The sequence below is a fragment of the Catharus ustulatus genome, chromosome 6 (assembly GCF_009819885.2).
Source record: "Catharus ustulatus isolate bCatUst1 chromosome 6, bCatUst1.pri.v2, whole genome shotgun sequence".
In the NCBI taxonomy this organism is placed as follows: Eukaryota; Metazoa; Chordata; class Aves; order Passeriformes; family Turdidae; genus Catharus; species Catharus ustulatus.
In genome coordinates this window covers 47,967,515-47,980,643 of record NC_046226.1, presented here as the reverse complement: position 1 = coordinate 47,980,643, position 13,129 = coordinate 47,967,515, and the positions used below count along the sequence as shown (strand labels likewise).

The 13,129-nt window shown below is 48.3% G+C and overlaps 1 protein-coding gene across 1 annotated transcript; it reads left to right on the top strand.

Moving 5' to 3' along the window:
* Positions 1-1,732: 1,732 nt before the first annotated feature.
* Positions 1,733-4,340, top strand: INS (insulin). Its single transcript, XM_033063542.1, has 2 exons — positions 1,733-1,965; positions 4,204-4,340. Exons 1-2 carry the CDS (start codon positions 1,779-1,781, stop codon positions 4,338-4,340), a joined length of 324 nt encoding a protein of 107 aa, XP_032919433.1. The 5' UTR covers positions 1,733-1,778.
* The last annotated feature ends 8,789 nt before the right edge of the window (positions 4,341-13,129 follow it).

Sequence of the window (13,129 nt, the reverse complement as noted above, 5' to 3'; positions counted from 1 at the left end):
AGAGTTCCAACAGATGAAAATGTCTCCTGCTCAGTGGTGCTGAGCATTGCAGTCTCAAAAGTTGGAGCAATGGCAAGTTTGAAGATGATCTCATCCCCGGCATTTTAAAATGGGCCTTTGCAGGCAGGAAAAAAAAATAAAAGGAGAAAAGAAAAAGAAAGTATACTTTAAGCAGAAAAAAGTACAAGCTCGCTATTGGTGGCAGAAAAGTTGAGCACAAAGGTACTCAAAAATTGGATAATGTTGTGAAAAAGAGCAAGAGCTAGGTCTGTTGCCAAAATCAGACCCATAAAAGCCAGTAAACCACTGCTGACCCACTATCTATCTCCTTTTAAAAGCAAACTTACCACCAGAATGGAGATAATCAGATATCTCCTGGTTTTCACTGGGACTTACCAGAAATGTTTTGGACAGAGTCTCAGAGAGAAGAGCTGAGATACTCAGAGCTCCCACCTGCAAATGGCAGAGACTGAGCCTTTCCTCTGCTTAATCCCAAACAGGAATTTGAAGGGGCAGGTGAAGGAGGCAACCTGCCTTCAGTGGGAGAAGGGGAAAAGGCTTATTTTTTAATTTTTTTTTTTCATATACACAATTTCAAATGCTCAAACTCTGGCCCTGTGCTGAGGCGAAACGACCACCCAAGGTCTCCTGCAAAATGCAGATGTTGTTCCTCCCCCTGCCCAAGCTGTGCACGCGTGTCTCTCGCTGTGCACCGCGTGGCCAGTGATTCTGAGCACAATAATGTGTTTTTCTTCTCCTAACACCTGACAGTAGCATGATTTCACCAGCCACTTGGGCCCATTGCTGCATACTTTCCAAGGTAATAGAAATCAAACAGATTAACATGTTTGCTTTTAATTTTACATTTTAGAAGCAGCTGTTGGACCACCTCAATGCCAACAGTGTCTATTGCCAGCATTAGTGTCATTAGTGGTCATTGCAGCTGTAATTAGCACCATTATCTCCTTGCTAAAAGGGTCACTGATGGCTCAGGACAGAGCTTCGGGGAAGCAAAAAGAGCAGACTAAATGAGATGGAAACTGCAAACAGTTGCTTCTGTCTCAACTTGCATGAAGACCTGCGGATGCTACGCAGAGGGAAATTAATTTGCACAAGTAGCAAAATTTTGGCTAGAGTGTCATCGAGGAGGAGGGGCTCTTGTGTCACCTGGGCTAACATAAAGCATATAAATACGGGAAAGAGAGAATGGGGACATTACTACCAACCATCTTCATCTCTCAGATTGAACTTCTCTCCACCTCTTGGGTAAGTTGGATTGCCTCCCTTTCACTTTCTATCTGTTGTGCAGACCTGTCTCCTTATGTTGATGAAGCAGGCAGTGATAAGTGTGGCCTCCTCAGTCTTTGAGGACACTGTGCTGGTTTTGGGCCATCATGACACATTACAGCCCCCTCTGAATGGGCAGGGAGGGTTTTTCCTCTGAAGGGGTCTGCTGATCTTGGCTCTCAAGGGCATGAGTATAGGGCTTGGCGGGATGGTTCTGCCAGCCTTTTGAGTCAGGACAGCAGGGAGCCCGAGACTGATGGAGCATGGAGATGGACTTATGGATATAGTCAGTAGTCATTTACTGTCACTTGTAAATCCTGGTGCAGAAAGCTCTCCTTCCTTCTCAAACTAGGAGATCCATCTCCTACTTTGTTCTCATTTCCATGCCAGAGGAGCTGAAAGACATAAGATGCTTGACTACAACCTATTTTTACCTCCTAGACTTTCCTGTGTCTCCTCTGCCTCTTCACCCCAGGCCTCTCCTGCCCACCATGGCTCTCTGGATCCGCTCGCTGCCTCTCCTGGCCCTCCTGGCCCTTTCCAGCCCTGGGGGCAGCCAGGCTGCTGTCAACCAGCACCTCTGCGGCTCCCACCTGGTGGAAGCTCTGTACCTGGTGTGTGGGGAGCGCGGCTTCTTCTACCAGCCCAAAGCCCGGCGGGATGTCGAGCAGCCTCTAGGTGAGTGGGGCTGGCCGTGACAGCAGCGATGTGATGTGAGATGCAGAGGTTGTCTTTGACAGTGACACCGGGAATGCCCTGCACGGGAATGCCAGGAATACCTTCGGCATACCAACAGTGTTGCGTTGCCGGTGAAAAGCTCTTCAGGTTAAAAAGGCAGAGGAGGGCGGGCAGGGAGAGAGGATTTATGAGGCAAAAGGAATTGTGCCTGAAAGCTCAAACTTGTCCATTTCTTTGCATGGCTGTTGCAGCAGCCTGGGAGTATTCATAGAAAATAAAGGTGGGAGGAGCTCAAGAAGCCTCGTTCTGCCCCAAGACAGGAGCAGTTGTCCCCATTCTTTTTCTTAGCCATGTTTGTCTGGCACATTCATAAGAACCTCCAGAGAGAAAGCTTCTTCTGCCTTCTGGAGCTGCCCATTCCCAAACTTAACTGATCTTCTTGTGTGTTTCTTCTCAACAGCTAACCTGAACATCCCTCACTGTAAATTATTCCTTGTCTTCTCAAAAGTGGACATGGAAAAGAGCCTAGTCCTTTCATCTTTATGATTGCTTTTCAAAATATTTGAATACTGTTCCCATGTCTAATTTGGCCTCTCCTCAAATACACAACCCTACTGCATTCTTAGGTGCTATTTTCTAGCTCTCTAAACATGCAATTCTGCATTTGTCCACATCCTTGCTGACTGGTGAGGCCTGGAGAAGCACATGGAACATTCTGTCTTCCAAGCTTCTAATCAAGACTGTGAATAGATGAAGAAGAGACCCCTGTCCAAATTGCAGCCATTTAAATCCTCTCATTTCAGGATCAACCTTTATTTAACATCCCCTGACTGTATCTCTCCCACCATTTCTCTTCCCATCACATACTGTTTTCATTTATATCCAATTCCCTCTCCTGTATATGTAACCATCCTGTGAAATAGTCTCAGGGGTCTTTGAAAGGTGAAACAAGCTAATGCCCTAGCAGAGAGTGTGCCATGATTTGTTTGGGATGTCATTTGCTGTATTCTCTGATTGTTCATTTCTGGAGACCACCACAAATGGGTTGGAGGTTTCATTAGCCAAATCACTTAAATACTGTACAGAGAATTTAAATCATGCCAACTAGAATGTAAGTATTTGAGGATTTTCTGCCTTTTTTTTCAGGGCTTTTGCTTGAGCCACCACTTCTTTGTCACACAATCTGGTTATGTTTACAGTCTGCTCACAGCTGGCTTGAAGGATGAAGACAAGTAAATCACGAAACCTTGACTAGCTATTTCCTCTTCTACTTAACATTGGACCAAATTTTTCCCAAATTTCCCTTCTAGCACACTAGCATAATGATTTTGTGTTTCTCTTGTGCCTTGTTCATTGCCTCATGCTTTGGGGGCTTGGGGATTTTGCATCTTGTACTGTACTTGTATTGCCCTAGAAACCACATCTCATTCTCACTTTCCAGGCATTTTCTCTTTGTTGTTAAGGGCTCTTTTCTTCCTGCAGGAAAAATACTCACTGATTTATTTGCCATTTTCCATATTTTCATGGGGCAACTAAAACCTGAACAGATCTGTGCACAAGTTTTCAAGTTCTCACCAGCAAATAAGACATTCTGCTGAGTGCTATCTGTGTCCAAATACCCTAATTTATCATTGCTTCTAAAAACTTGCCCCCAGCTGTGAACACAGACACACACAAATGCTTCTGCTGACAGCTTGGGGCTATATCCAGGCAGCCAACTGAATCAGGCTGTTCAGGAACAGCTGGGAAATGCACCCAGCCTCAGAACTGGACCATCCTTGCAATCCCATGAACATCCCAATTGTCTGCCCAGGCTCTCAGAAGAGTGGGAAACTGCCTAAAGGGCTCTGCAGTCCCAAACCCTTCTCTATAGAGCAGACAATCCCATTTTATCATCTCACTTACTAGCTGCTCACCCCAGGGAGGGTGCAGGATTTCTCTTCTCCTCCACACAGCTTCCCCAACAAAGCCCCTGCATCCCTTTATCCCTCACACTGCCAATAGCCACTCAGCTTGGCATCCTCTGAACACCACAGGATTGTTTTGGGAGAGGAAACAGGGAGCCTGAAGGTGCTACAAGCAGCACCAACCTGGGGAAACCTGTGCAACTTCCTTCCCATTTTCCAACCAGCTCTGGATCAGAGATCTGGTGCCTGCTAAGAGGGGTGTCTGCAGGGCTCAAGAGCCAAGGCTGATGCTGTGTGATGTCCCACAACTTCTCCTCTTCTTCCCTGGCAGTGAGTGGTCCCTTGCATGGTGAGCTGGGAGAGCTGCCCTTCCAGCAGGAGGAGTTTGAGAAAGTGAAGAGAGGCATCGTTGAGCAATGCTGCCACAACACCTGCTCCCTCTACCAGCTGGAAAACTACTGCAATTAGCAGCAGGGCTGGCACTGGGCAGCTCCTGGGCTGCGGGCAGAAACTTGCACTTATGCTACTGCACCTTCAAAGCAATTGAATAAATGTTGTTGGATCTGTTGGAAGGACTGTGCTGGTTCATGTGTCCACAACTTTATGCCTGCTCTAGGGTGTCAGTGTCCATGCTTGGGTAAGGCAGTTTTCAGCCATCACTTCAGATTATCCTGCTGCCACACGAATGGACTCCATGGGAGCGAGGGAGGGAGGGGAGGAGTATTGCACAGCTTTGGAGCAGGTATATGGAGCATCTGCACCCCCAGTGCTTGGAGAACGAGAAGGAGAAGGCAGAGAGGTTTGAACAAGACTTCTCTGGGTAGGGAAACATTACATCTGTAACAATGTCATGCTGACCAACTTCCTGCAGTTCACAGCCCAAATATAGCCAGGCAGCTGGAGACCGAACTTCCTCAGCCACATAATGGAAACAGTAAAGATTAAGCAAAGAATTATGTCACCTATTCATTGTACTCAGAAAACCCATAGATGACAACCATGGCCAAGTCTGAAAGTGTGTCTAGCTCCTGCTTCTGCTCGTGGGAGGCCCAGGGAGAGTCCCTGCTGTGGGATGTGCTGCTTGTTCACAAGGATGTGACAAGCCGTGTACTGAAAGCGGATTTAATCCAGAAGGAGTTCTGAATCTATTGGCTATGTGCTGGGCAGTATCCTTGCTCCTGGTGCTGCGAACCTCCTTGAAGTAAGAGGTCCCAAAATTGCCCCTTTCTGCAAGGAAAATCTTCCCAGCAGAGTGTCCAGAGCACAGGGAAGGGCTGTGTTCCCTCTGCCAAGGCACTCCCGTGGCAGTCTGCTGAAAGCCATGCAGAGGGGCTCTGTGGCATGGGCTCAGCCTGGCAGAGGTGACAGCAGCAGCCAGGGCTGCATTTTGCCGGTGACAGATTTTGAAAGTTGGTCTGAGAGGAGCCTGTGGTTTTAACAGCCTCATTTTCCAAACCAGTTCCGACTGCCTCCGGTGGAGCTGCACAGATGGAAGCTGCCATCTCATCCCTGCCAGGATGCATTACACCCGGTCCTATCACAAGCACAGAACTGGCCAAACCACTACAAACTGAAGGGCTGGGAGAGCAGCTGGAGGAGCTGCTGAAAAGAAGATACAGACATAAAAAATGAAAACAGAAAGCACTCATGATTCCCCATGGTGACCTTCCATACAAATTCCCTTGATGCAGCCAAAAGCCAAAGACAGGGGCCTCCTGCACGTGCCACACCAGTGCTGCAGTGCTACTCAGCCAGTCCAGCTCTCCCTGACCACTTTTCCGTCCCTCTCCATCACCCTTTCTGCTGGGCCCCACGGAATATTCCCAGCAGCAGAGCTTTCAGCTGTGACAGGCAGCTTCAGGCCAAAACCATGTGGTTATGAAAGCACAGTAAGATATATTCTGTTCCTGAGCTACTTGGCTCCCACCAAACCTCACAGTGTATAGCTCCAGTGCTTTCTAGAGGGGACTCCCTAGAAGCAATTCTTTTACCTGCCCTGGTGAACCATGAGATCAGGACAGATCAGGACAAGTGTTACTAAAGAAAAAGACAAAAAAAAAAAAAAAAAAAGGAGAGCTATTGCTCATTGTAAGGTCACCAACATATTCAGGCATGCAGCCAAGCACCAGCAATCCCATCTGTCCAGGAGATACCACCCTAATCCAAAAGGCAAATGTCATGTTCAGGTCTGCTTGGTTGTTCTTGAGAGAAAGGACACCCAGCCATGGTGGTTCCTCCATCTGGCACAGCCCTGTTTATCTGCTGGCATTCCTGCCCTGGCAGCAATGCTCTGCTCGGGTGAGGACAGCTCTTCAGAGATGCCCAGCTCATTTCCTGCCCTCTGCCATTGTTTGGGCTGATCCTTTGTTTGTTTGCTTTTTCTGAATGCTCTCAATTAGGACTTGTTGGGAAATTGCAAATGCCACTTTTTCTGCTGGAAAATGTTGATTCATCAGGCTCAGCACACCCCGCAGGACCGGACTGGTTTTAGCAAGGCAGGATTTGGAAGAATGAAGGGACACAGAAGGTTCAGGTGCCTGCTCTTCATCCTGTGCCTCCAATTGTCCAAGACCACAAGCCAACCACCAGGCTCTGGGCTACCCAAGGGTGGATGCTTCTGTTTCTGCTGAGAGATTCCAGAAGGTGACCACCCAGGGCAGGGAGGCATGTCCTCCCTGATGTCCCCATGTCCTGTTTAGGGACCCAAGTTTTCTGAGTTCTTTGCAGGGCGCTTGCAGGTGCTGTTGCTTCCTTCCTCCCCAAGGCAATAGCTGTGCTGGAGATGAGTGGCCTATGGTGAGCTACACTGCTCTCCAGGATGTGCAGGAGAAAATGATGTATCAATTTCAAAACTGTAGAAAGCCTTGAAAAAGAGAAAAAGTTCTACACTTTTGCTTTCCAGAACTGAAAATAACATAAAGGGCCAGCTCTCCACTTTTTAAAAGATGCAGTAAGGTGAAGGCCAAAGGAGAACAAAAGTACTTTTTCCCCTTTTTCTGGAACTCCGGGGAAGAAAGCCGGAAGGCAGCCCTATGCATTTTCCACACTGGGGCACATGGCTCCCTGGCTTGCTGACCGTGTTGTGGCAGGGCAGGCAGCTTTAGCCCCCTATCCCACCCAAACCCAAGAATGGGTGTCCTTAAGGTCCTTCCCCACATCTTTAATGGTTGTCCAGGATGGAATTTCTTTATAAAGCCTCCCTCAAATCCTTGTGCCCTTGCTCAGGCCATTCCCTGTCCTCAGATGTGCTTGGGAGATGCCGGATCTTATGAATTCCTGCAGGAGAAATGACTCAAGGACAGGGAATGCCGCATCCACTGACCTCCCTCCCTGCTTCTCCTCTTGCCAGGCTTTGCATTGTGATCTTTGGGAGGCAAACGCATCCAGTCCCCTTTATTCTGACTCAGCAGTTGCTCTGAAGTGATTTTTGCAGTAGCGGTGGGGCATCATGCCTGACTAAATATCTTGGCTCTGCTGCTCTTGCAACAAACTTCCAAAGGTCTCATGCTCGTGGTGGAGGGCAATTTGAAGAGAATGCAAATAAAGGCTTCGGTTCATTCATGCTTCTTGAATAGAGAATAGAAAGCTGAGCCGCAGAGGGGATTGCAAGGCAAATTCTTTGGGCTGCTGAGTTGTTAACACTGCCTAGAAAAGCAAGGACCGAAGTTGCCCCTGTCTGCCACGTGCACAAGCCCTCGCCCAAAAGGGCAGCACTACGGTTTCGAGGAAAGGGGAAGGATGTGCACAGAAGTGGGAATGGAGGGGAGCCTCTGCAGGGCACTGGCCATTGGGGTCCCTGCTGGATGGGTGGCACACTGTGTCCTCCAGGCTGCTGGATGGGCTCTGCTGCTCCAGCTTATCTGCAGAGGAAGGGAAGGCTGCCACTTTCCCGGAGCTAATCCGACTGTATTATTTCCTTTCCGGGAAACCACAGATAGAGAGCTCTCTGTTTCTCTGGGAATTTAAGAGATTCACTTTAAGAAATAGTCAGGCTACACTCTTGGATTTATTTCTTTTTAACTATCTTATCAGCATTTTAGGAAATTTTAAACCTGCTTACAGCCTCTCTCCTTATCTGCAGAGTGATCCCTAATAACAGGCTTGCAGCAATGACTTGAGTTGGAAAGCATGCACTGAGCAGATTCAGTGTTAAGACCTCAAATTCACTGTGATTTAGACCAACTTCACCAGAGACACCTATCTTGAACAAAAAATAGCCCTTCCTTCTCCTCTCGCCCTGGGCAGGAAGAAAACTTTAGGTCAGGCTATAAATTGATCTGGAAAGTCACTGCCAGCACATTGTCTCTGGCTGAATTATTCCTGCATGCTGTGGGGAGGAAGGAGGCTGTTTTTTTCCAAGCCCAATGCCAGGCTGGCTCTCCCATGCCCCCCATTCCCGTTGGGCAGAGCAGGCAGGAGCAGATCCAGGACAATAACGGGAAGCAAAGCAATCCCGTAGGAGCACACAAGGAAATGATCTGAACCTCAATCATTTCCCTCCATCCCTCAGTCCTCTCCTCCATTCCCAGTCGTCTTCAGGACTGTCAAGAAAAGGTGGACAAACCTCCTCAACTCCTCCAACCTCCTTTCTGTTGTTGAAAAGATAGACAAAATACCACTTCATGTATTTATTTTTTCATGCCTGGTACATGCCAGGATTGCCAGGATTTCCAGAATGCATGTGGTTACTCACACTAAAATTTCCCACAAATGTTTTCAGATTGTGGAAGAAAATGGATAACAGAAATAAATTTTGCTTTTGATTTCCAGGTTGCTGTTGTTGTTTGGGCTTTGTAATGCTGGATTTTGGCAGTGAGGGTGTTTTACATAACTGCCAGCTTCTGAAATGTAACTTTTTGTCAGAAAATAATGCAGCTTCCTCTTTTCTAATCAGAAAACGGAAAATCAAATATAAATGACACCACCCACCCTACGCTGACGATAAACCATTCTGTGGAAGTTTCAATGGAAAAAATTCTACCCTTTTTTCCCTTTATCAGAAACCTCCTCCACTTTGGAGACTGGGACCCAGCAGGGTCCTGGCTCTGCAGACTTGCCTGCCAGCAGGTCTTGCACACCCCAGTTTCAAGCTTTTCCTACGTGTTTGGGAGATTTTAAAACTTATCCCAAATAAATGGTGTCTTGGTCCCTGGGCTTCTAGTGATTACAGTGGCAAGAAAAGAAATCACCAAGTGAAGAAGACCAAGACCTACTCAAAGCAGATCCAGCCTGCTCCTCTCCTGCTTCTGAAATTGTTTTTTCAGGCTGTATCTCTGCAGCCTAAACCTGGCCACATTTTTCCAAAAGCTGGCACCTTGTCTCAAAATAATGAATTTCAACCCCAAATAAGGGAAAAAACCTGCCCCCATGAAATTCTGATGCAATGTGGTTATTTTTCAGTCCTAGTCCTGGTGCAGACATTCTGAGGCAGGTGTTCAGTGTGCAAGCCTGTGCTCCCATGGCGTTTTGGCTCACAAACCATGGTGTGGGAGCTGTGACAGGGCAGGGATGAGGTCACCCTTCAGCCCCTGCATCCAGAGTGCAGGGGGGTCATCTGGCTCAGCCTGGCTTATTCCTGAAGCCTGTGGGAGGACCTCCAAAGGCTGAAGTCCCTCTTGCTAAGCACTCCTCCAGCAGCAGCTCCTTTGTCCTGCAAGATCCCTGACCTCACCCCAGGAACAGTGAGCAGCACTGAGCACTGACATCATGCCCATTTTTCCTTTATGGTTGTGACTACAGAGCCAGGATGTCATTCCCAAGATGCTTGCCCTTCCTCACCCTGTGGAGCTGTTGCTTTGACCGCCCCGTTTCTCTGTGCATCCCATTTAAGAACACAGGACCGGGAGCAACTTCCAAACCGGTTGCCTTGTACCTTGCTAACCTCACGTCACTGCCTTCTTCATCTCCAAAAAGGCTTTAACATCCCAATCTCTCTTTAGTTTCTGGAACCTTTCCTGAGGAATTCATCCTCTCCTGTTGGGCTTCACAGTCCTCAGGACCTGGAAAAGATCCCGAGGTTTCACATATCTGTTCAGAGCAAAGCAATTACCCGTGGCTCTGACACTGAAATAGGGCAACACAAAAATGTCGGGAATCTGTTAAAGCCAGATTCCTGCGACGGCTTTCCCTTCTGCTGCAGTCCCAGCTGCTGCCAGGGGATGGAGCGCAGGTCAGCCCACAGCTGGATCCCTGCCTCCCTGCACCGTCCCGGGCACGGCACGGCCAGGGCACCCCTAAACAGGGGACAAACACTGATAAATACAGACCGTGTGGGGAAAAACTCCCTGGAGATGTGATGCTGGAGAAAGGCTCTGCAGCCAGGCCATGGGCCGGCAGAGGAGATGACTGGAGCAATGAAAACAAGGTGCCTGTCAACCCCCTGGCACGGCCAGAGAGCTGCAGTGATGATGGGTCGGGCTGCCCGTGCTGCCCGTGCTCTTCTCTTTGTTTAAAGGTGGTTTAAACTCTTCCAAGGAAGATTTTGGTTGCCTTTCTGAGCCTCCTTGGAGCTCAGAATGCCAGCCTGGCTCTCACAGTCCAGGGTACCCTCAGCACCGTGTCATTGTCACCCTGCAGTCCACCTCCTTTCTGTGCACTCTGCCCAGTACTTCCTCTGATGTAGCAGGGACCTTATGACCCGTTTTGGGTTTCATGAGCCTCTGTTTTCAAGTCACAAATCACCTTTCTGAGCAGAGCTAGGTTTAGGTCTGCAGTAACCTCCAGCTGCAAAGAACCCGTGCCGTGCAATAACACCCTGGGCTCTTGTGGCTCACCCTGGCACTGAAGGGCTGCCAGAGCGTAGATAAATGTCCTGAATGGAGAGTTTCAAACTGGGACATCTCCCCACCCAGCTTTGCCACAGGGCTGGTGCTCAAATCCTCTCTCCCCACATCACCCTTTATGGGATCATGGTCCTCATCCTTGGCTGTGACACAACTTTGACCAGCTATTCTGCTCTTGGGGACAGCCACTACCCCAGGCAGCACCTCCCCACGGGGGATGAGGCCCAAATGAGGGTTATGAAATGATGCTACAGCCAGCAGAGGGAGTGCTCAGAGCTTCAGGATTCTCAGGGACGGCTTGGGAAGCTCCGAGAAAATGAACTAAACCAACGCGGGAGTGACGGGGTGCTGAAATAAAGATTGTCCCTGTCTCAGCTGCCAGCCTGGTGATGCTCAGCTGTGAGAGGATGGGGAAATCATCTGCCATGAACCCTCCTGGAAACCTACTGGATGAGCCAGAGATGAGGACCCACAGCGAGAGACATGCTTGAGACTCTTAGACTTGAGGAATTTTGCAGAGTCTGTTCTAAACTGCCGGGTTAAATCCCCCTATTCATTCATTTCTGGCTTTGGGCTCTTAACTTTGGGGTTTGGGCTTTCCAAATGAAGTCATTGCTGCATCTCAGTTAGCAAGGAATCACTCCTATAGCATTTTATTTCCAAAGCAATTGTCCTTGAATCACATAGGTGCTGGAATCAGGAGGCAGTGTGTGGGATGCTTAGGCTTGGCTCTGCCCACCAAACGAACATTTAAAGCAGATCTTCATTTGATTTTAGGCCAAACAGAGCAACTTGCTTTAGTGAATTAAAGACTTAACATCTGGCAATATCTGTAAGTCTCTTATGTTATGGAAAGGATCTAAATTATTCTCCATGGAATGTCTCAGTCGTGGCGGGGGCTCTCTGCTCTCACACAATATTGGAAATATAATTAGTTTCCCAAATGCACACCATCAAAGACTCAAGCCTGGCCCTTTCCTGACCGTGTGGATTCCCCAGATTTTTAAATGAAGGCATTTCAAGCACCAATGGGCAATTTTGCAACTAGTCTCTAAGCAGATCAATAACTAAAAGCAATGCAACGAAGTCAGGTGTCTCTGGATTGTGTTAGGACAAGCCCATGAGAGGATTCTGATGCGGATGAGATAAATGCCATTAAATCACTTGCAGGGTGAGGTTTAAGTGGGGAAAGCCTAGCACTGAGTGTTAGGAAGGTGTTGTGCACGGCGAGCACCACCGCGGGCTGATTAACGCTGCATGCAAACCCTATTGCGAGCCCGATAAAAGACAATGGGACGCATTTTCACCACTAAATACATCAGGGATGAAAGGGATCTGGGGGAAGAGGCAGAAAAGACAAGCAGGAATGGCCTGATCTGCCCAAAACCTGCTTTTCTACTGGAAAGCAAGGAAGCTTGCTCTACATACCTGAAAAGAAAAAGTTGAGAGAGACCCGGTGGCAGCCAAGGTGGTTGTGGCTCTGAGAAGAGTCTTGATGGTGCACAGTGGCCAGATGCCTTCTGAGATTTAATATCTAGAAGGTGAAGTTAAGCCCATCTGTACTGGAGTGGTGTTTGGTGGGCAAGAGGCAGCTACTCAGGGGGATAGCCCAGCTGTCAACAGGAAAGATTCGTAGGGTTTGAATCAAAGGAAGATGACACAGGCTCGGTGGAGCAGAGCCAAGGCCAAAGAAGGTCTGTGCTTGAAACCCCTCAGCCACCCTCCATTACAGCCCTGCCACCAGCCCTGGCAGCCTGTTGATCTTGCTATTCCCTTCTCAAATCAAATCAGGATCAAATGAGGAGAATAAATCCATAGCAAGGAAATGTTCCCCCGCTACCTGCAGTTGCAATCCAATTCAATTGAAATCTCATGCAGCTCTGCAGCAGAAGACACTGTCCATCCCACCAGCTCTGTCATGTGCTGTGAGTTGGTCCCAGCTTTTAGGTGGAGATGCCTTGAGCCAAGACAGACTGGTATTTCAAGCTTATACTTACTCAAAATAAATCTGGGAGAAAAGACATCACTTGCTTGTGATGTGGATGACTCCTTCAAAAGCTGAGTCTGTCTCACTCCCAGACTGGGAAGCCTTCATGAAGATGGAAGGGTCAATCCTGTGATAGGCTCAATGAAGGAATAGGGAAAAAAAGACAATGCAAAATGGTTCAAGCAAGGATCCGTTTGGACTTTTATTATGATTAACTCGAAATCAGCAAGAACAACCAAGCTCTCAGCAAATCCATTTCAGATATGAGCAGCCTTCTAAAATCAGTCTTAGTCAGAAATATCCTCCACATGTGCTACTGCAAATCCCCTTTTTGACAACACCTGATGGCTGGTGCAGGAGCAGGATAAAACTCCGTCCTGCAGGGTGGTGGGAGCTCTGGTGTGGTGCCTTTCCCCTTGACTGCCACACCCTGCCCCTGCAACCCGTGCTGCAAACCATTTTATTCAACTGTACCGGAACGCCAAAGA

Coding starts and splice junctions, on each gene's coding strand:
- INS (XM_033063542.1), top strand. CDS start 1,779: ATGGCTCTCTGGATCCGCTCGCTGCCTCTCCTGGCCCTCCTGGCCCTT. Junction 1,966..4,203: donor GGATGTCGAGCAGCCTCTAG/GTGAGTGGGGCT, acceptor CTTCCCTGGCAG/TGAGTGGTCCCTTGCATGGT.